We start from the raw sequence: 24,085 nt of genomic DNA, 5'->3' as shown, positions 1-24,085 counted from the left end.
TGATTTTAATTTTTAAAAAAACTTCACTTATTCTATTTGTTTTTTGTTTTATGTTACATTTACTTATCAGTGTTCATATTTCAGAGACAGAAGCAGAAAATTTTCATATTCTAAACCTTTTGAAGAGTAATTTTACATACTAAACATGAAGGTGACCAACAGTAAGGAAATAATTGAAAGAAATGGACAAAATAACATAGGCCACCCCAAACAAGTTTTGTTGTTACAGGCCCATGCTTTATTAATTCTTCAATGGCATCATCAAAATTATTAGGATAATGATGAATAAAATAATATCAATCCAATAATAAAACGGATTCATCCAATTTGAAAAAGTAGTATTTTAAATTAAATCTCACTAATTTTGATTCGATCCATTTAATTGGTTACCAAATAGATTTAAATTAGTTTAGTCTAAGTTCGTTTTTAGAAAAAAAAAACATTATCTATAATTTTAGAAAGATTAAAAATGATATTATTTTATTAAGAGAAACCTATACATGTTAGAATTGATATGTTAAATCAAGTCATTTTGGAGAAACATTGTATCAAAATCAATTTTGTAATATTTGTTATCCACATAAGTCAGGTTACAACAAACTCGTGTTTATTTATCATTACTTTCATAAGATCTTGTTGATTGAAGATCAATTCTTGAAACAAAACTGCATGGCATAGTTGTTCTGACAGTGAAATTTGGGTTTTCATTATTACATATTAGATTCTCAAAGTTATGTGAACAGAAAGATAGAGAGAAGAAAGTCCTCAAGAACATTCCTTTGGTACTCCTACACTACAATCCTATGAAGATAAGGTGCATTCCTACCACCAAGCCATGAAGAAAAAAGATGAATGCCTATGAGTCAGGAACCAGTTGATCTAAGGTGTCATTTTCTGCGGATCTTTTGATGCGAACAACAGCCTTTTCAACCTAAAAGGAATTAAAATTCGGTTCAGAAATTCGCAACTTCACATGTGAGAAACAATGATGTGATGTAACATATGTAAGATGTTAGCAGAGTAAAGTTTTGATTACCTCTGCTTGCCAATTTGTTCTGGCAGTCAGAACTATTAGAGTTGCTGTCTGTATAAGAACTCCAAGGATCATTCCCCACCAAATACCCTATAAAATTTACAAATACATTGCATGAAATTTCTTCTTCACAAACTTAACAAGTGAGAGCTGGACAGAATCAGTGACAGAAATGTTCCAAACTTACATCAACTCCTAAAGAAGTTTTAAAGCCAAGAACACATCCAACAGTAAGACCAACAAAATAGTATGAACCCAGGTTTACATAAGCCACTACTGCTTGCCATCCACTTCCAATTGCCACCCCTGAAATTTTTCCAAGAAAAATTAACCATAGGAGGGATAAACCAAAGTTTGTGCTTGTGCTTGTGCTTTTGCACTTTTATGGCTTTATTACCTGACAGTATTGGTTGAATGCCATTCAGGAAAACAGAAATGGCAAGCAAGGGAGTCAAATGAGACACAGCCTCAATGACTTCAGTGTCAGAAGTGAAAAGTTTGCTCAAAGTAACACGGAATATCAGAATAATGGAACAGAAAATCACACTGACGAGGATGCTGGTTCCACTCACTACAAAGACAGAAAATTTTGCTATTCTTGGATGGGATGCTCCTAATTCATTGCTGACTCTGATACTGCAATGATGGATCATTTCATTAGCAAGCTTTTGAGAAGGTTTTTGGAATGGAAAAACACATTGTTTTGTTGCTAACCTGGCTGCTGTACTAAGGCCCAACATGAATTGCATATCCCAGTTCAAATAGTTCATACTGAAACCACATTAAGATAGAGGTTATGATTGTTGAGAATAATCTGAGTATAAATCCCATACTGGGTAAAGATGACAAAATTAAAGCACAAAACAAGAAGAAATATTCCAAGACTATGTTTATTGCATACCAAATTGAAATTGAGTCCAGTGAGATTGTGGGATTGGAGAGAAGTCCTGATATAAGCACCAGTCCTTGGCTGTACCATATTTCCAAACTGCATTAAGATACCTTTTTAGATTAGTAGAACAAATTGATGTAAATTATCATGTGTGTGACTGTGTCTATGCAGAATAACACTATGTTGGGATAGAAGTTGCAAGATATTTAGAGAATTTATAATGTATTAAAAAAGGAATGAAGATTTTAATGCTGAGAGTAAAAATACTTGAGTTTATTGAACTGAAATCTACACATTAGCTAAATAGTTCATGCACTAACTTCAAAAGTGGTTTCTTCAAAAGTTTCCTTCATGACTATTTTAGAGAAACTAAAAAGTATAATAAATTTTCTTGAATTTAAGAAAATATTTATAATCTTTTTGTCCCTTTCATTTTTATAGCACAATAAATGTATAAAAGTAAATTACTTAAAAAGTTAAGTGAAAAGTAAGAGTACAAATGATACAATAAAAGGAAAGTAGTAGTACAGTCAGTAGAAAAAATATCTTTCAAAAATTCTAGAGTACTTTAAAAGTTATAGCCACCTCAATTTTCTTTTTTGTTAGCAATTGTAAATGGTGTATAGAAATTAAGATTCGTTTATGTGTAAAAGACTGTATGTAAAAGTAAAAACTGGGGAGAGATTGACATATAGTGATAAAGTCATACCATAACATGACAGCAGAAGCAACTGTGAGCTTGAAATAAGGCCAAATTCCTCTGAAGGCTTTGGCACTGAAACCAGTCCATGTTTCCTTGCATGAAGGGCTAAATATGATGTAGAAGCCATTCAACAAGACAAGAAGCCACCAAGAAAAACTGAGAGAAAGGGCTGCCCCTAGAAGGCCATAGTCCAAAACATAGACAACTACCCAAGTGAGAAGAATGTGAACAAGGAAGACACCAACTGACATATATGCAAGAGGATTCACAATGTTCTGAGCTTGGAGGAACCTCTGCATTGGACAGCTTATAGTAAATGCATAGAGTTGGGGAATGAGTCCCCGGGAAAACACTTGCCCTCTCTCTGCTATGCTCTCTGACTGTCCTATGGCTTTCAGAAAATCCCCAGAAAACCAGTACAGAAATGAAAGAATCACTGCTGCTCCAATGTGTAAGATCACTGCTCTTTGCAATATGATGCTCATTGCTCCAAGCTTTTTTGCCCCATATGCTTGCCCACACACAGTTTGCACTGCACTTGCCATTCCCAACTGTTTAAGCAAAATATATGCAATCATCACAAATATTCAATCAATACTAGTATCATAATACTCTTACTCTGCTATACACTTTGTACAGTTTAAATGACTTAAAACTACACAAAGATGAGTGATGTTAAGTAAAAAGTAAGAAGAAAACATTCATGAAATTGCATCTGATTTTGTACAAGTGAAAGAATATGTTCAAAAGAGTATGTTAAGTAATAGTGTTCATACCATAATACCATAAGCAAGACCCTGAATACCAACACTGGCTAGAGATGCCCCAGCAAGCTCTAGAGACCCCAAATGGCCAGTGAACATCAAGGTCACAAAACTAAGCATGTAATTGAAAATGGACACAACAATAGAAGACCCAGAGAGAAGCCATAGGAGCCTTGACTCCCACACAACAAGCTTTGACCACCATTTCAATGCAATAGGCCTATGTTCCAAGAATTCTTCAATGGCCTCAGATGACAAATTTTGAATCTGTGTGTGCGAGTCAAGCCTCACTAGTAAGGGTTGGTGCTCCAAAGTGTCATTAAAGTCCACGGAGCCCATGGTTATTGTGTGCACTTACTGTACAAATCACAACCAGTTTGAGTGCATGGAGTGAGACATCACAAATAAGCAGTTATTTATGCATGTGGAAGAGTGAAATATTTGTTCACCAAAGATTATGCAGCTAACCTTCCAACATGTTGTGTTGCAGTTGTGTCCACGTGCTTGCATATGGTATCTATTTATTTGTACATCAAAAAGTGGAATCTTTTTAATGTCACCATTGATAAATAATTAGATGGCTCTCTCCAATGTAGTAATAAAAAAAAAACAATTTTCTACCCTTTTGAAAGATTGGTAGACTGACACTAGAAAATATGTACAAAAAGTTAACAGAAAATGTGATTTGTTCAAAATGAGAAGAACTGACATTCCGTCATGAAGCAGCTGAAAGTCTTCAATAGACTGTTAGAGTATCAGAAGAACGAAAAAGAAAAGGTGAGAAAGAAAGAAAAGGATAGAAAAAACATTCCATTTTTCTCTTGAAAATGGTATGATAAAAGATACTTTTTAGACTTCCTTCCCACCTCCTATAATTAAATGCAAAGTTTCTTTTTACAGCATTATACATATTATACATATTATATATATATATATATACATACATACATATATATATATATATATACATATATATATATATACATATATATATATATATATATATGTATGTATATATAAATTTACTAACTTTCAAAATAAATATCTTAAAAAATTATATTTAATATTTTTAATTGATTAATAGTATAAAAACTTTCACTTTAATAAAGTACATTCAATGTGGGCTGTGTTTTGGAGGGGTTTAAGATTTTGTCTTTTTCCTTTAAAAGGAAAAATTAAGTGTATTACAATAATGTTTGTAATGCCAACATGTTAGTGTTGAATATTTCATTATCATTTGTTGTCATTGCTTTTACCAAAAACATGTTTAAATTTTAATGTTTTTCTCAAGCATAAGATTTTTTCCTCATTCGTTCTGGATAAAAAAGGTTAAAATATATTTTTATGCTTAATTTTTCAGGTGTTGTTATTTTTTCAAAATCCAGCCATCAATATTTTTTCAAAATGGAGTAAACTTTTTCTAATATGTTAAACTTCTCAGTGAATTTTGGGAAGATTAATTTTTTATGGATGTAAATTAGACATCTTTTTTATTGACATGTACGGTAATTATTGTATTTTATGAAATGGAATAGAATGAGAAATTAATATAAATGACCAGCTCTTTTCAATGAGCCAGGAAACCTATTGTCAAAAGATTAAATTATCATCAGATAAACTACATTTAAAAAAGCATTAAATTTAATAGATTTAAATTGTTTCATCCAACCATCTAGGGATCATTGTATTTGATTATCTACATAAATCCATTCCGTTCGATGTTTAATATAAGAATCATCAAGGTGATAAGATTCATGCTTGCAAGAGGTCAACCAGTTTCACTATAAAAGAAATTTACAAGTTTACAGCTCAAAAGATATATGTACAAAATTTCAGAAACAAGCAGAACAACGACATACAAGCCAAGTTGAAGGCTCTCAAAAATATTGAATCAACGCCATCTAATCTTCCATAACCGGTTCATCCATAAAACTTCTCCAAGTGCGTTGTCAATTGGCTCGGAAATCCAATTTCAATTCATGTCAAAACTGCTGATAAAATTTTTACTTGTTATATACATCAAATAGCAATTTCTGTTGATCTTTACTCAGCCCAGAGAACCACTTCCTCAAAATTTCAGTGTTAGATATAGAATAAGCTGAAAGATTGATGTTGGAATGAAAAAGGGTTTCAAAATCAAGAGGAAGAAGACCAAACAGAGCACTGGCAGTGGCAAATTGAAGAAAAAGGTCTGCTTTCATGGAATAGGAGCGAGAAAAATAAGCAAACAAAAAACATCTCAAGTTTCTAACACCTTGGTCTTCAAATCCACCAACATCAACTCCATTCCTGAAATTTATAACATTTATCACTTAGAACACAAACAATATTATGTAAAAGCATTCTTTGTTAAAACAAATACGATCAAATAATATTTTAATGTCGAAAATCAAGAGAAATCAAATAATTTGTATCTTGAAGCCTAACATTGTGTATGGACAAGGGATTTTTAAAATTTCAAGAAATTAAAATGCGTGGCAATAGAATTGCTTCTAATAGAATTATCTTAATTTTCTAAATCTTTTGTTTGGATAGAATAATTAAAATATTTTACAAAAAGTGGGATTTAGTGTTCAATTAAAAATCATTACTTCCTTTAGACAACTCTAAATGATCTTAATTGTAAGAGGTTCTGTTTATCTTGATAAGCCATTCATCTATCTTCTCAATTTCTCACTCTTATGAAACATACATATATCCTCTATTCATACAAACATATGTATCATATTATGCATGAATGATTGGTCACAACAACAATATCAAAGCAAAATAGACCAATTTACCTTCCAAGCTGACCTAGAAGAACAATTATACGAATAGCGAAGTTCTCATCCACACATGAATCGAGTATATGCAGCAGCTGAGGAACAAGTTTCATATCAGCCCAGTGCCAGCTCTGTATTAGAAAAAGAAACATCAAATCAGGAGGATTGATTATGATGAAACCACCTAAATAATAATATGAGAAGTCAAGAACAATATAGCTCTTAACCACGCAAAAAATTGGCCTTGGCAACAAGTCAATTATTTCAGCAAATGATAGTGAATAACATGAATGACACGCATTCAAGAAACATTTTCATTGTCAATTTCACATCGTATAATTCTATTAATCAGTATGGCATCAACTCTAAAAGAATTTCACTAATTTCAGGAAGGTAAATTTCTCCATAAATTTAGAACTTGATAAAAAAGAATTTATAAATCAAGGGTCAATAATGAGAATAATACCATTTTATTTGCTACCAGTTCCACAAGTGACAGGACATCACTCAGGCAACAACAGTCGACAGTTTTAAGGGCGTCAGGTTGAGGTGCAGAAATCAAGCATTTTTCCGAACAGGGCTTGTCAATTGCACATTGAGCAGACATGAATCTAGATTCTGAAGAATGTACTCGTTTTATCTCCTCCAACAGCAAGCTTGCAACTGCATCAATGGATTCGGCACCTTCCAAGAATGGGCATTTAACATCCATACACAATTCAGCATGCAGCTGATTTATTGAAGGAAGACAGGCAGTAGCAACAGATAGGCTCCCATCCTCAAGAAACATAATTAGAGACTTCAAAACTGTCACCATTAAACCATAATTATTTTTGTTGAAAAACTTATCTCCACCCAGATAAGAAAAAATATGGAGAATAGTCAACACCATCAGAGAATCCAACTTGCTCGATCGAAGAATATGATAAGAAGCATCACAGATAAATCCAACATAATCCGTTGCAGCACATACTGATGATAATATAATACTTGCTGCCACCAATTGTTCACTCGAAGCTGCATCAGATGATACCTCCTCATTAACACAACTCAGAAAATCATTGGCTCTCAAGTCAGAAGACAGAGTTTCAGCATCTACTCTATTGTTTACTATAACTTTTCCCTCTATAAGAAAATCTTCAATGAGGTGAAGCAGCTCATACAAAGAATAATTCTCTACAAACAGGATTCTCGTCTCTGCATCGGTCATAACTGAGGAAAAAGATGTGAACTTCGTCAAATTAAATTCAAGTTTAATGAAGAGCAAATAACAGGATATATATATATATATTAAAAGATTATTTTTCTGTTGACCAAATGAACCTGTGCAAATATGTTCATAATAAGATCGCAAGCACTGGAATGATTTCCCATCCAAGAGTCTCCCAAACGTCTTTGTTGTCGTTATGGAAAAATTGAACAGCATAAGTGTTAAGAGCACCGAAACCCTCTCCCTGAGAAATTAAAAAGTAATAATAATAAAATTAATATCAACACCATTTGTCTACAGTTAAATGAACTGTTTTTTGTCTCAACAAGGAAAGTAAAATACTGAAGCAAACTATAGAAGGTGTTCAACAGCATTGCCCTCATCCTATCAAAATCAGAACGAGACACTTACTTCTGTGTGAGCTTTTCTTCCATTTTAAGTGCAGTTAATATGTTACTAAACGCCCAGCTTGTTTGAGTAGACAAATTGCACTGAGCTATACATTTTTTTGTAGCAGTAAGTATCCTTGATATGATATTATTGTCCATAATATTTGAAAAGACGACACAAAATTCAGGAAGCTTATTGTTTAAAGATCCAATTCCATCCTCCACCGGAAAAGCAGTTCTTGAATTTTCTGTGTTCACATGTAAATTACAAGAAACTCCACAATCATCATATTTTTGTGCACTAGAAATTAATTCAACATCAGAGGAAGGTGAAATGATCAGGTCTGTTCTTGAACTCAACACATTCTCTGGAAGTGATTTATGTTGAGAGGGAATCATCAAAGTATCCTCGTCAAATATTTCATGAAATTCAATTTCAGGAAGAGATGGAGACAAGGGAAAATCCATTGCTTTTCTATAACATTCCTCACTGAAAGCATTTTCTAATTCTAATAATTTCATATAATTTTCATCAGGCACCTTATCAATATTAATTAAGGTATCAAAATTATTTGCAACCTCACATATTCTCTCCCCACATGCTTGAGTGATTTCTAAAGAATGTGGAGGAGGGCAGGAAGTGTGTCTACAGACATTTGCATCATCATAGACCTCACTGTTGGTCTCTGCTGTTGCTTTTTTCTCGTCCCTGTTAACCCAAGGTATGATGTCCACTTTTTCCCTTCGAGATTTCTTTCTCTTCTTGTGGGCCCTTTTTTTATCTTCCTGTACATTATTAGGATTATGAAGCACTGCTTTTCCTTCTAAGCATTCGCCAAGTTTTCTATATAACAAACCATGAAAATCAGAGAGTTTCTCAGATGACAAATTTGCAATATATTCAACTGTATCATGCATTCTTTTCCTCTTCTTGTGGTGCACATCAATAGATTTATCAGATGGGTTGCACATGTTTTGTTTAGCATTAAAGATCTCCTGGGTCAATTGTGCTGAGGCAGTAACTGGAAAAATGCTTGCATCCTGTGAGCCCATCAACTGTCCATCAGAAAAAGATTCTGTACTGGAATTTACAGCAGAACTCTGTAACTTTGTTCGGTTGGATCCTCTAACAAGAGGCTCCAATTTAGAACCAATACCTGTGATAGATTCGGAACAATTTCCACCAGGAGTGAGGTGTGGAGTGCTATTCTTCCTCAATGGATCACTTGCATCCACGGTTGTGCAGCAAGGCTCCAAAACCTCATTATCAAATTGGCCACGCATCGCAGACAAATTTAGCTTGCCAATTTGTCTAATGACATTTGAATTCTGCATGTCTAGTATATTCTCATGCTGCAAAAGTGATCATCCAACAAAGATAAAAATAGTTAAGTCAGGCATATACAAGAAAAACATGGAATAAAAAAGAGAGCCAAGAAAAGAAATTTAAAACAAATCCCAATTATATGAATTCAGACACGTAACCAAGTACATCCGCAACTACTAAACAATTATTTAGTGCTGATACATAATATAACAACACAAATAATTATGTCTTGCTTTAAGAGGATACTGAAAACCCTCATTTCCCTTAAGTTAATGAATATGTTAGCACTACTGTTATATGATCATAAAACCAAATATTGCAATAATTTAGGGGACAACCAACCAATAAGCTCATAAACAATTGTCCATAACATAAGTAGTCCAACACTTTAATCTGCATATGAGAGTAGTCCAGTATGAGATCATTGGCTTCAAAAGTTGCATGATTTCAACCAGTAGATGAGATAAAAATTTGGCAAAAAACAAAAACACTCAAACATTACACATAACCGTAAACAATTTGCCACTGAAACCAACCTTTGTTTGTTCACGCTTAGTTCCAGCAACAGGTGAAAAGGATGCATCAAGCATATCAACATGATGTAGAAATTGAATGAAATTGATCTTGAGACGTCCTAATTCATTCCGTAAAATGTCATACCGACTTGCTTCTAACTTATATTTTTGCCTGATATGCTTTGCTCGTAGCTTTTCAAGCTTTAGTTTGTTCTTCAAAAGCTTCATTTTTGTACTTTCAGCTTTAACCTTGCTGTGAGTAGCCATTTCAACAGGCTTTGCCAAGGATGAGAGTTCAAGGATCTTCTGTTTAAAATCCTCAATTGTCTTCTTATCCTCTTCTAACTGCCGAGACATCTGATCAGAAAGACATTTCTCTTTCATGAACTTGTTCCAGTTATCCTCAGCAAGTGCCTTCTGCTCCTCTAGTTTAACCATCTCTGAATCTGCACGCCTTTTTTCCTTGTCGACCTTTTGTTTTTCTACCTCTAACATTTCATTTGCTCTTGCCAACGCTGAATCAGCCTTTCTTTTTTCTGCTAATAGTTTGCTCTTATCAGCTTCAAACTTTTTGGTTGCCTCTTTAAACATAGATATCTCAGACACCAACTTCGTTTTTGCTTCATTAACCTGTTTCTCCAATTGACCAATTTGAGTCCTATACTTCTCTGCCTCAACTCTGGCAATCTCTCCCTTTTCAGCAGCCTTCTTCTTTTCTCCTTCTAGTAACTTGCATGCTGCAGAAGCTTTCTTTCTATCAGAATCAGCCATTCTCTTCTTCTCCTCTACAAGCTCCTTCAATCTACAGATTTCCTTTTCATTTTCAGCAACTTTATTTTTCTCTTCTCCAAGTAGCTTGCAAACTTCATTGTCTTTCTTCCTCTCAGAATCATCCCTTCTCTTCTCTGCCTCGATAAACTCCTTCAATCTACCTATTTCCTTTTCCTTTTCAGCAACCTTATTCCTTTCTTCTCCAAGTAACTTGCAAAGTTCATTGTCTTTCTTCCTCTCAGAATCATCCCTTCTGTTCTCTGCCTTGATAAACTCCTTCAATCCACTAATCTCCTTTTCCTTTTCAGCAACCTTATTTTTCTCTTCCCCAAGTAACTTGCAAACTTCATTGACTTTCTTCCTCTCAGAATCATTCCTTCTCTTCTCTGCCTCAATAAACTCCTTCAATTTACCTATTTCCTTTTCCTTTTCAGCAACCTTGTTCTTTTCTACTTCAAGTAACTTGCAAAGTTCATCATTGTCTTTCTTCCTCTCAGAATCACTTCTCTTCTCTGCCTCGATAAGCTCCTTCAATCTACTAATCTCCTTTTCCTTTTCAAAAACCTTATTCTTCTCTTCTCCAAGTAACTTCCATACTTCAGCTTCTTTCTTCCTCTCAGAATCATCCCTTCTCTTCTCTGCCTCAGTAAGCTCCTTCAATCTACTAATCTCCTTTTCCTTTTCAAAAACCTTATTCTTCTCTTCTCCAAGTAACTTCCATACTTCAGCCTCTTTATTCCTCTCAGAATCATCCCTCCTCTTTTCTGCCTCTATAAGCTTCTTCAGTCGACTGATTTCATTTTCCTTTTCAGCAGCCTTCTTCTTCTCTTCTCCTACCAAATTGTAGGCTTCAGCAGCTTTCTTACTCTCAGAACTAGCCCTTCTCTTCTCCACATCTAAAAGCCCTTTCAACCTACCGATTTCATTTTCCTTTTCAGCAGCCTTATTCTTCTCATCTTCTAGCAATTTGCAAGCTTCGGCAGCTTTCTTGCTCTCAGAATCAGCCCTTCCCTTCTCCACCTCTAGCAGCTCTTTCAATCTACCAATTTCCTTTATCCTATCCGTTTGAAAGGTCCCGTTCTCATCCCCACGGCCGCTGAACCCCTGCTGTGTTGTGGGAGTATCAATCTGAGGCTCAAAGCTGGAAGTTTCACTCCCTAAGGGTACCTTAGCAGCAGTAAATTCCCCCAATTTATCCCCTCCTTCAACTTTGGCCCCACATGCTGCAGAGAATAACATCACATCACATCAATACCATATTCAACATTCACTCAAACAAACTAAGCCAATAAAATATGCATACTACGAACATAACCAGATAATGCCTGATACTCCAAATCTTAGAAATATAAAATATTAGTTACCGTTGCTGCTGCGGGACTGGATTTCGTTGATTTTGATTTCCAGAACCTTGACGGCTTGTCGCAGAGCATTGCGCGATTCTTGCACCTTCGAGTATTTCTTCTTCCACTGCGTATAAAAAGAGAAAGAAGATATACTGTTAAAATCTAAAGTGTAGCGATAAAAGTTGGACATGCGTAAAAGGAAGAGGTACTACGTGGTCACAACAGGGATTTGTGGAACCAGATTTTAGTGTCTGATCGCGATTCATTGACAATGTCATATTTGCAATGCAGTGAAATGCAACGAACGACGCTAAGAGCCGGTGACGGAGGTGACGGCGGTGACGGAGGTAACGGTTGTGACGGTGGCGAAGTAAACCCTAAACCCCATCACAGTGCTTCAATATTGAATCTGCAGAGTTGAATTCACTCTTATTAGTGTGAATTTTGGGTTGCAATTAAAAATACAAGGAAAAACAAATAATAGAGAAATTCACTTTTAAATCTTAATAATAAAAAATAAACAAAAATACTCATTCATTTTGGCCATCGAACAAAAAATGGATAAAAAAAGCATGTCCTCGAAAATAAATTACAAAATCCATAATTTTAATTCTTCTTTTCTATTTAATAGGACATACTATTTTGTAAGTCTAATAAAATTAGTTTAATATGTTAATTTTAATTTATTTTGTAAAAATGTTATCATAATATTAATTTTTGCTATTGATAGAAATTAAAATCAACACTGATTATAAATATATTTATAATAACTCTTTTTTTTTCAATTAAGTGAACTATTGTCTAATTAATAAATTAGATATATTTTTAAAAATATAACCGGTGAAATGGTTGTGACTAAATAAAATATCATATTTATAATATGATAACAACGAAATTATATTCTTTGTTTGATATTTGTATTGATTATAATGACTAAAATTTATAAAAGTTATACCAAATATGACGCATTTGAATAAATGTTAATTGTACAATTTTGCAGAAAAGGTGAAAAAAATATCAAATTTAAATTGAAATAAAATACATTAAATACTTTGGGGGATGGAAGATAGTTAAAAAGGAAAATTTAATTCAGAATAGTTTATATAATTAATTTATTAGTTGGCTAAGTAAATATTCATTGATCCATATTTAGCTAGTTTATGAATATTTTTCTTTTTTTGGATTATGATGTTATGTATATATATAAAGTAAAATTAAATAGTGGAAATTGTAATTGAAATTGGTAAATAAAATTTTGGAAAAAGATTCCTCATCATTTTTTTGTTAATTTTATTTTATATTAATAAAATTCATCAAAATGAAAAACTTTAATGGTAAATCATATAATACAGAGAGAAAGTGTTCCTATGTTTGGTTGGATTTTGGTTGAGAAGTCTGTGAGAGATTCATGTGTAAGCAACCATTGAACACGAAGGTGTTGCTTTCATTGTCACCATTCTCCAACAGCATTCGCTTCTTCTCTTCTGCGACTTCTTCAACTGCAACCATCACAATCACACCTTCAATCTTGAAACAATGCAACTCTTTAACCCAGGCCAAAGTGTGGCATCAGCAGAGCATCGTGCAGGGCGTTCTGCATTTGGTGACCGACCTAATCGGAGCATACATGACTTGCAATTCCACTACCGTCGCCATTCAGCTTCTAGAGCGCCTCCCTCCATCGCCGTCTTCCGTTTTCTGGTGGAACCAACTCATAAGGCGCGCCCTTCATCTTGGAACCCCTCGCCAAGTTTTCGCTCTTTTTCTTCGGATGAAGTCACTGGGGTGGACCCCTGACCACTATACCTTCCCTTTTGTCTTCAAAGCTTGTCCCTTTCTCTCCCTCGGTGCTTCCCTACATGCTACCGTCGCACGATCTGGCTTTGCCTCCAATGTGTTCGTTAGCAATGCGCTGGTCTCCATGTATGGAAAGTGCGGAGCCCTCACCCATGCACAACATGTGTTCGATGATTTGTGTCAGCAGGGTGTTCAGGACTTGGTGTCGTGGAATTCTATTGTGTCTGCTTATATGGGGGCGTGCGATTTAAAGACTTCACTTTTGTTGTTTCGTAAAATGACTAGAGTGAATTTGATGTCCCCAGATGTGATCAGCCTTGTTAACGTACTTCCTGCTTGTGGTTCCTTGGCTGCCTTGCTGCATGGCAGAGAGGTTCATGGGTTTGCTATCAGAAGCGGGTTGGTGGATGATGTTTTTGTGGGAAATGCTGTGGTTGATATGTATGCTAAGTGTGGGGAGGTGGAGGAGGCCAATAAGGTTTTCCAGAGGATGGTGTTTAAAGATGTTGTTTCATGGAACGCCATGGTGACTGGCTACTCTCAAGCTGGCAGATTGAAACATGCTCTTTCTTTGTTTGAGAGGATGCGGGAGGAAGACATTGAGCTAGATGTCGTGACTTGGACGGCTGTTATCACAGGTTATGCGCAGCGAGGACAGGGTTGTGAAGCTTTGGATGTGTTTAGGCAGATGTGCAGTTGTTGTTCTCGTCCGAATGCGGTCACTCTCGTCTCACTGCTTTCAGCTTGTGCCTCTGTTGGGGCATTGCTCCATGGGAAAGAAACACATTGTTATGCAATCAAATTTATTCTCGGATTAGATGGACCTGATCCTGGGGACGATGATTTGAAGGTGATTAATGGTCTCATTGACATGTATGCTAAATGCCAAAACACAGAGGTGGCTAGAAAAATGTTTGATTCAGTGTCTTCAAAAGATAGAGATGTGGTTACCTGGACTGTGATGATTGGTGGGTATGCCCAACATAGTGATGCCAATCATGCTCTACAGCTTTTCTCCGAAATGTTTTATGAGTCTACAAAGCCTAATGATTTCACTTTATCATGTGCCCTTGTGGCCTGTGCTCGTTTGGCAGCATTGAGGTTTGGAAGGCAAATCCATGCTTATGTGTTGCGCAATTGCTATGGTTCTGTTATGATGTTTGTGGCTAATTGTCTTATAGACATGTATTCCAAATGTGGAGATGTCGATACCGCTCAGATGGTTTTTGACAACATGCCACATAGAAATGCTGTCTCTTGGACGTCATTAATGACTGGATACGGCATGCATGGGCGTGGTGAAGATGCTGTCCGGGTTTTTTATGAGATGAGGAAAGTGTCTCTGGTGCCTGATGGCATAACCTTTCTTGTTTTGCTTTATGCTTGTAGTCATTCGGGAATGGTGGATCAGGGTATTGATTTCTTTAATAGAATGAGGAAGGAATTTGGGGTAGATCCTGGACCAGAGCATTATGCTTGCATGGTTGATCTGTGGGGCCGCGCTGGTCGGTTAGGTGAAGCTATGAAGCTCATTGATGAAATGCCAATGGAACCAACCCCAGTAGTATGGGTGGCCTTGCTCAGTGCTTGTCGGTTACATTCGAATGTGGAAGTTGGGGAACTTGCGGCAAAGCGTTTGTCAGAATTGGAATCAGGGAATGATGGATCATACACGTTGCTTTCAAACATATACGCCAATGCCAGTCGCTGGAAAGACGTAGCTAGGATTAGATATATGATGAAACGTAGTGGAATCAAGAAAAGACCGGGTTGCAGCTGGGTGCAAGGAAGGAAAGGAGTTGCAACCTTTTTTGTGGGAGACAGATCTCACTCACAGTCTCAACAGATATATGAAACACTTGCAGACTTGATTCACCGCATTAAAGCCATAGGATATGTTCCTCAGACAAGTTTTGCTCTCCATGATGTTGATGATGAAGAAAAGGGTGATCTGCTTTTTGAACATAGTGAGAAGTTGGCTCTTGCCTATGCCATTCTAACGTTACCGCCGGCTGCACCCATTCGAATAACCAAGAATTTGCGGATCTGTGGTGATTGCCACACTGCCATAACCTACATATCCAAGATTATTGAAAATGAGATCATACTTAGAGATTCAAGTCGCTTCCATCATTTCAGAAAAGGATCCTGCTCATGTAAAGGCTACTGGTGACAACGGAATCAACCCAATCCGTTTAATTTATGACATTTTTGCTACGAGAGAGGTAATTATATTATTTACTACACTAATGAGAAATGTACAATGATCCTTTATGTAATTAGAAGGGAACTATTAGAATCAGCCTAACAGTAGAAAATTTACTAATTTATATAAATTCTTACATTGTAATTTTATCGTCGCCATTACACACAAAAATCTGTTTTTCGAACTTCTTTCCAAGATAATCACAGTAGCCTTTGTGATTTGGATTTTTTGTTTAATAGATGTCAGGGTTGTGTATTGAGATGGAAATTTTGATGTAAAGTGAATTATAAACAATATTAAAAAAAATCAAAGAAACTAATTTTGTTAGAAGGAATATGAAATTCAAGAAAAATTATATAAGAATAAATGGAGAAACACAAAATCAGAACTGATTTCTGTAGTGTAAATGCAATTTGTAAGATTAGTTTCATTCCAATAAATATTGCAATTCATTGTCAGGGACTGATAGTGCGTATATCAACGTGAGAAATTATGGATTTTATGTTTTTACGGAGGCATTGCCTCTTAAACCTGACCAGCTATCATTATAATGTGTGTTCCATGAAAAACTTGTGTCAGGTGAGTTGAAAGACTAAAGAACATCGAAGCACATGTAAAAGGGGAAAATACAAAAATTAAAATGAACACTCAAACTAAAAACTATGCGTAAGGTAAAAAGTACTGCAACTTATATTTCACAACTCCAAAAAAAATCATTGGAAACGTCCTTTATTACCATAATAAATATCAATGAAATTATTTTTTTATGTTTTAGAACTCAAGTTGACGAAAACTTGTTCGTTGCCCAGTCTGTCAAATACGATGGAAATGACTCCGGTGCGGCGTGCGTATACAAGAAAATGGAGCAACAACTAAGCTCCCAAATATGGATTGCAAGAATTAAATAAGAGATGATAATTAATACTTGCTATAAGCAACTAACCATTACAGAAACAAGGTCACCTATTATAATTTACAGTCATTTGCTGTTGATCTATATATAGACCTTGCTATAAGCAAGTATAAGCAAATCACTATATCTCAACCATTAATGTGAAGTATAAGATTGCTGGACCAATTCAAACACAAGAAATTTTGTAGCATAGAATTCTGCCACCACAATTTTTCAACTAACATTCCTTACACGGGAGAATGTCCTAGTAGTGAAAAGACCCCATTGATGCCATGCCATTTCTGGACCTTCTCAACTCTTGTTGACTCACATAATTGTCACAAGAGTTGCCAGAGGCAGAAAGTTTGTGACCAGGGGCAGAAGTAGAAGGACTAACACCTTTCCCAATTTGCTGCACTTCCAGTGGAGATAGTATTTGATGTGCCACACATTGTTCACAACCCCTGCAAAATTATTAAATGTAACTGCTTCTGTGCAGAATCAGGAATCAGATAAATCTAAATTGAAGTATTAAACTTTCTAGTCAGGAATCAACTCATTCATTGGCTAAATGTTGATCGAAATGGAAACATAACAAATTATGCAATTTTCGTTTGCTGTAAATAAATGTCAAACGTCATACGGATAAGGATCTTCAGGAAAAGTAGAAGAGCCAGAGAGGGTAATTTGTATATGATTAAGGACTATACACTCAACTTTGTAATGATTCTTAACACAGCTTTCATACTGTTCATACAAAACAAAAAATTAGACCAACCAAGGTTGACTAAAATTTAAATATTACAACAGTAATACTACGTTTAGGACTAGAAATAAATTTGACCAAACAAGCTATAAGAGTTCATCTTGTTAATTTTAAGAGGACAAGGTGTTAGGGGCTAGGGGCTCATCACAAGCAAAGAATCCAAGCCAACCAAGTAAGGATGTGACGGTATGCAATAAGACAGAAGTAGAAATAGCACAGCCATCTTATTCATGCATACCCTAATGAAACAAAATTACTGCTTAGAAACCTATGCCCTGCTGCCAATGCTACTCCAATTAATGCTTTGCATGATATAAAGAAAGATCACAGTTTTATCTAATATGCAAGACCATCATCAGAGCAGTGTTTCTTTACCAGTAATTATGTGCAACAGCATAAAGTGGACGTAGAAATGTAGATACACGAACCATAAAAAATTTATATTGAAAACTTTACAACAACAAACCATGAAATGTGTGCAAATTTCCATTCATTATCATGAACATCTCCGGCTATTAGTTCTCGAGCAGGAGGCTGCTGTGAGTAATCCTGAGAAACAAATTAAAGAAACATATAAAAGACAATATCACTAAGTTAATATGACTTCCATGAGGAGGGGAAGACTTTTTCAGCAGCTCTTCGAGGAAAATAAAATCCTCCATGAGTGCTGGGTATCACTTGTAGTAAATGTTTTGCAGGAGTATCGGTTGGTTGCTTGCTGGGATTGCTCAATTCAGCACGCAGAAGATACACCACCTTTTGCTCTTGCTACAAAATCAATAATGTCAACATATGCTACAAAAATTAAAAATAAAAATAGATCAAGGTGGAAATAATAGAAAAAGTACAGAACTTAGAGGTTGCAGTCACTTGCACATATACTTCTGCTTCAGCATCAGGATGCATGATTTAAAGGTTCGGAGTGCAAGCCCGTTAAAATGTTCCAGATGTACATTTAATCTGAAGTTCTGAACTATTTATGTTATCCTCACGTGCACTTTCACTTTTTCAAGCTAACAGATAAGTTGCCGTGGCAAGTTAGGGTAACTAGGAATATGTGCATCTACTTCCCTGTTGGTTGAAGCGGCAACCTGCAAAATCAGCATCTACATTTGTCAAATGATTTAAAAACAAATATAAATGAAATACATGAGAAGCAATCAGTTATATGGAAATGTTAAATGCAACAATAGTTTAGGAAAGACAGTCATTAGGCTGGAATCCCCTCCTCCTCCTCCTCAGGGGAAAAAATATAAACTAAAATTAATCATGATGATACGCCAAAGAGTTCTCTGTCTGTTTGTCACTCTAACTTTTAGCATAGCAAGTATACAAGAGATTCATACCATGATTATCAGGCTGACCAAGGTTCAGATTTTCTATCACTGAAACCATAATGTCAATTTCTATTTAAAATTTAACAAAATGTGGCTATGCTCACTTCAAACTCAAGCAATACCACATCACTAAAGTGGTACCAGCAGCAACAACAGAAAGCCTAAGTCAAAAGATTAGTGAAACATATTTGTTTTTTCCTTCACTTAATTAGCCCATCCTGTCTCCTTCCAGGCTGAATGACTAAAACACTAAACCCTGAAGTCTGCTAACATGTAACTTACAGCTTACAATCCCGCTTAGATTATAAGGGTATACTACATGAGTTCTAATTTTTGTACTTCTGATTTTCATGAGCATTGCAGCTTCCCCAAATATCCTCAAAATGCTACAAAATTAAGGATTGTTCAATAAAACCCAACTTACAGATACAAGCAGAATTACTAACCTGCTCATTGTGACCTTGGGGAAAGTAGACTACTAAATGACTTCCAACAGGAAGTAGAAAAACCAGAGGGCCAGCACATGCATGCCAAGGGTCGGTATTCAAACATTTTTTTCTCTCCTAAAAATCATCTACTATGAATACACATGAAGTAAATCATTTCACACAAGTCAATAGTCTAGTCTACAAGTGGCACATCAGTAATCAGCACATTAGATCCACCGCATATATACCAATGAAAATAACATACCACGATCCGAACTCCAACAACACAAACAAGCAGGCAAACAGAATAACCACACGTATATAGAAACACAACTAAACCTTAGTCACCCAAAACTTAAAAATCATTAACAGGTAAACAGAAAAACCAACCATAAATAGTTTTGACAAACACTTGTTTACCATAATACATGCATGTTTGCTTGTATATTTACGCATGTACTACATTAGGACACTAAAAGTTAGCCTGCAACATGAAAATGAAGAGTGAACATAAGGATAACAACAGTTATTCTTCCATATAGAAAATTCTACACTACACACAGTACATCTCAATCAAAAGTTGAAAGGAGCTTACCTTTCGATATTCAAGAATGACTTGTATTTTAACTTCCATGTTACAAATCAAAAGATAATGCTGCGAAAATTAGCAGCTATCTTTCTCCATTGGTTGTCGAGGACTTGAGTATGTGGATGAGCATCATTACTCCTCATTCTTCAAATGCACTTCTGAATGTAAAATATGGCTTGAAGACTCATGTCTGGTAGGTTAGCATTGCGAAATTCAGTATCATAATAGTAGACATCTACTGGAAGCTCCAAATACCTTTGCAAGTTAGAACTGAGCATAGGGTCATGAATGATTACCTTCCAAAGATATTATCCATGGGCAGAGTCATGAATGATCACTTTCAAAAGATATTATCTTCTATCAAAAGCTGGTCACTTGGCCCCTCGATGAAGAGAATTCGCAGTTGGGAGTCTTTTCTTGGGTATCTTTCTATCTCTAATACCATCATGGAGTAGTTCGTAAGTGTGATAAGTTATGTGACCCTTTTTCAACAAATCTTCTACAAGAATCTTAGGCGCCGCTACCACCTTTTTATCAGCTTCAAAAATTGTATTTACAGTATTTGGAATGATGCCCTTTTGTAACATACAGTGGATGATACTAACTGCTTCTGGAACCTTGTCCTTTGCACACAAACAATTTAAAACCCGTCCAAATGTTGTCAATGATGGTGTAAACCCCTTTTCAATATTTTCCAAAAGAAAATTGTATCCTTGAGAAATATTTCCCATTTTGCAAAAGCCATCTATGACAACCCGATAGGTATAGTTGTCTGGGTCACAGCCATTGCCCTTCATCTTAGAGAAGAGCTTCATGGCCATAATCATGTTGAGTTGTTCAGAAAATGCACTGATTATGATGTTATATGTTGCGGTTGTATGGCAAACATCATATTGTTTTTCCATCCTTCTAAATAACCGGTAAGCACCATCCAGATCCCCAATCTTACAGAACCCAGTGATCAATGTGCCAAAACTAACAACATCAGGTTTCAAACCCTTGCTTTTCATTTCCCCAAGCAAATCTACAGCTTCACTTACTTTCTTAGCTTTACAAAGGCTCTCTACAATAATGTTATACGTAACTATGTTTGGAGCACATCCCTTCTCCTCCATAGCCTTGAAAATCTCCATTACTTCTTCAGATTTTGCAGCCTTGCAAAGCCCATTCAGCAAAGTGTTGTATGTGATAACATCGGGAGTCATGCCCAGACTCCACATTCTATTTACTACCTCAGTTGCATTGTCTAACTTCATCTGTTTACAATAGCCATCGATCAAAGTATTATAGGTAAATATGTCCGGGAGGCACCCTTTGGCAATAGCATCATCTACAAGATGAGTAGCATCAGACACACAACCCATCTTGCACAAGCCATTTATAACTAAATTATAAGTCCATATATTGGGTTGACAACCATTTTCCGACATCTCATTCATCAATTGCAAAGCGGGTAAAATAAGACCCTGCTGAGACAACCCTTTAATCAAGGTATTGTAAACAACAACGCTCGGCCTCAAACCTTTTCCCAGTCCATCCTTAAAGACAGCCATGGCTTGATCAGGGTCACCGTCCCGGCAAAACCCATTAATTAGGGAACAATAAGTAAACTCATCAGGTTTAAAACCCCTAAAAATTGCATCCTTCAGCACCCTATTTGCACATTGCACCATCCCCTTCTTGCAGTACCCATCAATAATACTATTATAGGTAAAAGCATCAGGCTCAAATCCATCATTCACCATTTTCCGCAAGTAATCTTCTGCCTCCACAACCCACGAATTCCTACACAGACCACATATCAATATATTATAAGTGACGACATCAAGACTCAATCCCTCCCTCAACACACTATCCAACAACCTAACAGCACGGTCAAGAGCCCCTTCCCTACAAAGCCCTTGAACAAAAATATTAAATGTGAACAAATTGGGACAAACCCCCCTCTTCAAAGCCTTGCCGAGAAGCTTCTCACTTTCAGAAACAAGACCTTTTTTGCAAAGGACATGCAAAAGTTTATTAAACGTGACAACATCGGGGCACAAACACCGCGCAAGCATTTCATCAAACAGAACACTCGCATCAGCATGGTCACCAGAATCATACAGCCCAGCAACGACAGTGCAATAGGCGACAGCATTGAAATCACACCCAAGTTCAGGCATGTTTCGAAGGAGTCTGAGAGCAGCGTGAGGCCTGGAAGTTCTGCAGAAGGACTTGATCCTTACGGTGTAGGTGTACACATCAGATTCCACCCCTCTGTCTCTCATCCTCATGTATACTTTGTGGGCTTGGTCATGGTAACCGTACTCCACCAAAATGTTCATAATGGCGTTGTAGGAGTGAACGGAGGGGTCGCAGTTGTAGAAGTCCATGCGTTCGAAGGTGTCCACTGCTTCCTGAACCTTCCCCTTCCTACCATAGTTTTTCATGGCCTCGATGTACGCGCCTTCCAGAAGCGCGTTGCTGACGTACTCTCTCATTTCCGAAAGCACCTTCTCCATCTCCTCGAACTCGCCGTGATGGCCCAGCTTCTGCACCATGCACTTGTACGTTAGCAGCGTGTGCTTGAAGCCAGACTCCTTTTTCGCCGAGTTGAACATTTCCAGCGCTTTCAGAGGGTCCTTTTGGGCTTTCACCACCGCCGCAACGTGCTTCGGAAGCAGTACACGATTCATCTCAAAATCAACAACAACAAGAAGAAGAAGGGTGCCTCTCACATGGATTCAGGATTTCGACGTTTTCAATGTCTATACAGAGAGAGGGTTTGGTTCCACCATTAAAAGCAGAAAACTTTGAGTTTTCTGGTTATTCTGGCTTTGGCTCTGAGAATGGTACTAGAAAGATGACGAAGAAAATATATGGTTTTTAATTTCAAAATAAAAATAATTAATTAAGTTTAAAAAAATATTAGAGTTGTATTGTAAATTATTAATTGATTAGCCTTTCTTTAAACTGAAAAAAATCTTATATTTTATGTTTAGGCTTAATACAAAATAATCAAATTAATTTTGATAAAATTAAGAAGAATCATTTGAACATAACCAACAAAATTAAGAAACAAATTGGTATTAAAACTATCATTTATAACTTTCGAAAAAAATTGGATTTTTTTTCTTTTATCATAGAAAAATCTAACAATTCAACGTATTACACAACAAATTATAATATTTTAACATCACACATATAAAAACTCAGCATATAACATTATATTTAAATTTAAAACTAATTTTACTTATTTAGAAAACATTTTTAACTCAACTGTTCTAAAACTTTAGTTTCATAGGTGTTCTAATTACTTACACCTATCATATTACAAATTTAAACATATTATTACGATCACGTCAAAATAAATATCAACTTTAAACTATTTCAAGTAATATATATGGATTTTAGAATTATGCATAATATTAAATATTAAATAAAACAAAAAATTAAACTTATCTACTTGAGATTCTGATCTCAAAAAATTATAAAAAGGCAAAAAAGTTCTATACAAAAATGTGTTTATATAAAACAAAACTCAATTAACATTATGGTTAAATTTTTTATAAATAAAATGATCAAATGTCATTATTAAAATTATTACCACTTTTAAACTATTTTTAAATCTTTAAATAAACTTTAAAGTTTCGAGTTAAAAAATTAATTAAGAAATAAGAAGAAATGTTACACTAAAAGAGGAAAAAGTAAAATATATATATATAATTAATTTATTCCATGTGATAAAATAAAATAAATAAATTAATTGAATAATATAATGTTATGAAAACACTTTTATTAAAATTTAAGACATGAGTTTGAATTAAAATTGAAATAAGTTTTACTCTATAAAATTAGAAATATTATTTGAAGTTAAATTTTAGTTTATTTAAATAATTAATTATAAAGCATGTAACAAAATTTCACATATCAAATTTAAAAAGGTTAAAGTATAATAATAAAAAATTAAACAGAAATGGAAACTTTGATCGTTACAGAAGTAAAATAATTTTTTTACCTAATTTACAATCAAATAATAATATATTTACTGGTAATACTTAACAACTTGAATTTCATTATAAATAACTAAAATGGAATTGGATGACCATAAAGATATTTAATTTTTATTTTCAATTCTAGATAATGATTAAAAACAAGTATTATGTGTATTGTGATATATCAGTTCCTATATTTTACTTTTTTTACTTGGATCACTAATAACATATTTACTTTTTTATACATTTTTAAATTCGGTACATATACATTAACTTTGTACTCATTCAATTAAATATTATGTAAATTTATGTTTTTCTTTATAATAAAGTTCAAGTTGTTTTAAAACATTACTTATAATGGATTTAAATATACTCCGA

General features: G+C 35.1%; 4 protein-coding genes across 6 annotated transcripts; 1 reads left to right on the top strand and 3 right to left on the bottom strand.

Annotated features, from left to right (window-relative positions):
* Window positions 1-590: 590 nt before the first annotated feature.
* Window positions 591-3,783, bottom strand: LOC124847373 (protein DETOXIFICATION 41-like). 2 transcript variants are annotated; one of them, XM_047324855.2, is made up of 8 exons: window positions 3,405-3,783; window positions 2,635-3,179; window positions 1,935-2,021; window positions 1,748-1,804; window positions 1,431-1,669; window positions 1,221-1,339; window positions 1,037-1,123; window positions 591-931 (listed from the first exon to the last, which is right to left on the bottom strand). In XM_047324855.2, exons 1-8 carry the CDS (start codon window positions 3,729-3,731, stop codon window positions 857-859), a joined length of 1,536 nt encoding a protein of 511 aa, XP_047180811.1. In that variant the 5' UTR covers window positions 3,732-3,783; the 3' UTR covers window positions 591-856. The 2 variants fall into 2 exon arrangements, with proteins under 2 accessions (XP_047180811.1, XP_047180810.1); XM_047324854.2 differs by having other exon boundaries at window positions 1,431-1,804.
* Window positions 3,784-5,150: 1,367 nt separating this feature from the next.
* On the bottom strand, window positions 5,151-12,137 carry MEE22 (maternal effect embryo arrest 22). The gene is made up of 8 exons (XM_047324858.2): window positions 11,928-12,137; window positions 11,734-11,839; window positions 9,620-11,592; window positions 7,779-9,109; window positions 7,481-7,611; window positions 6,624-7,369; window positions 6,176-6,288; window positions 5,151-5,681 (listed from the first exon to the last, which is right to left on the bottom strand). The coding sequence occupies exons 1-8, from the start codon at window positions 11,991-11,993 to the stop codon at window positions 5,396-5,398; spliced, it is 4,752 nt and encodes a 1,583-aa protein (XP_047180814.2). The 5' UTR covers window positions 11,994-12,137; the 3' UTR covers window positions 5,151-5,395.
* A 926-nt stretch (window positions 12,138-13,063) lies between these two features.
* Window positions 13,064-15,791, top strand: LOC124847390 (Tetratricopeptide repeat (TPR)-like superfamily protein). The gene has a single exon (XM_047324876.2). It carries the CDS (start codon window positions 13,124-13,126, stop codon window positions 15,683-15,685), a length of 2,562 nt encoding a protein of 853 aa, XP_047180832.1. The 5' UTR covers window positions 13,064-13,123; the 3' UTR covers window positions 15,686-15,791.
* Window positions 15,792-16,569: 778 nt separating this feature from the next.
* Window positions 16,570-22,547, bottom strand: LOC124847386 (Pentatricopeptide repeat (PPR) superfamily protein). Of its 2 annotated transcripts, XM_088095227.1 has the most exons (5): window positions 20,027-22,547; window positions 19,737-19,920; window positions 18,230-18,467; window positions 17,843-18,144; window positions 16,570-17,074 (listed from the first exon to the last, which is right to left on the bottom strand). In XM_088095227.1, exon 1 carries the CDS (start codon window positions 22,406-22,408, stop codon window positions 20,102-20,104), a length of 2,307 nt encoding a protein of 768 aa, XP_087951353.1. In that variant the 5' UTR covers window positions 22,409-22,547; the 3' UTR covers window positions 16,570-17,074; window positions 17,843-18,144; window positions 18,230-18,467; window positions 19,737-19,920; window positions 20,027-20,101. The 2 variants fall into 2 exon arrangements, with proteins under 2 accessions (XP_087951353.1, XP_087951346.1); XM_088095220.1 differs by having other exon boundaries at window positions 17,843-18,467.
* Window positions 22,548-24,085: the final 1,538 nt, after the last annotated feature.

The sequence above is a fragment of the Vigna umbellata genome, chromosome 1 (assembly GCF_029865625.1).
Source record: "Vigna umbellata cultivar VRB3 chromosome 1, Vumbellata_1.0, whole genome shotgun sequence".
Taxonomy (NCBI): Eukaryota; Viridiplantae; Streptophyta; class Magnoliopsida; order Fabales; family Fabaceae; genus Vigna; species Vigna umbellata.
Note: the sequence above shows the minus strand (reverse complement) of the source record. Positions and strands in the feature narration are given on the sequence as shown.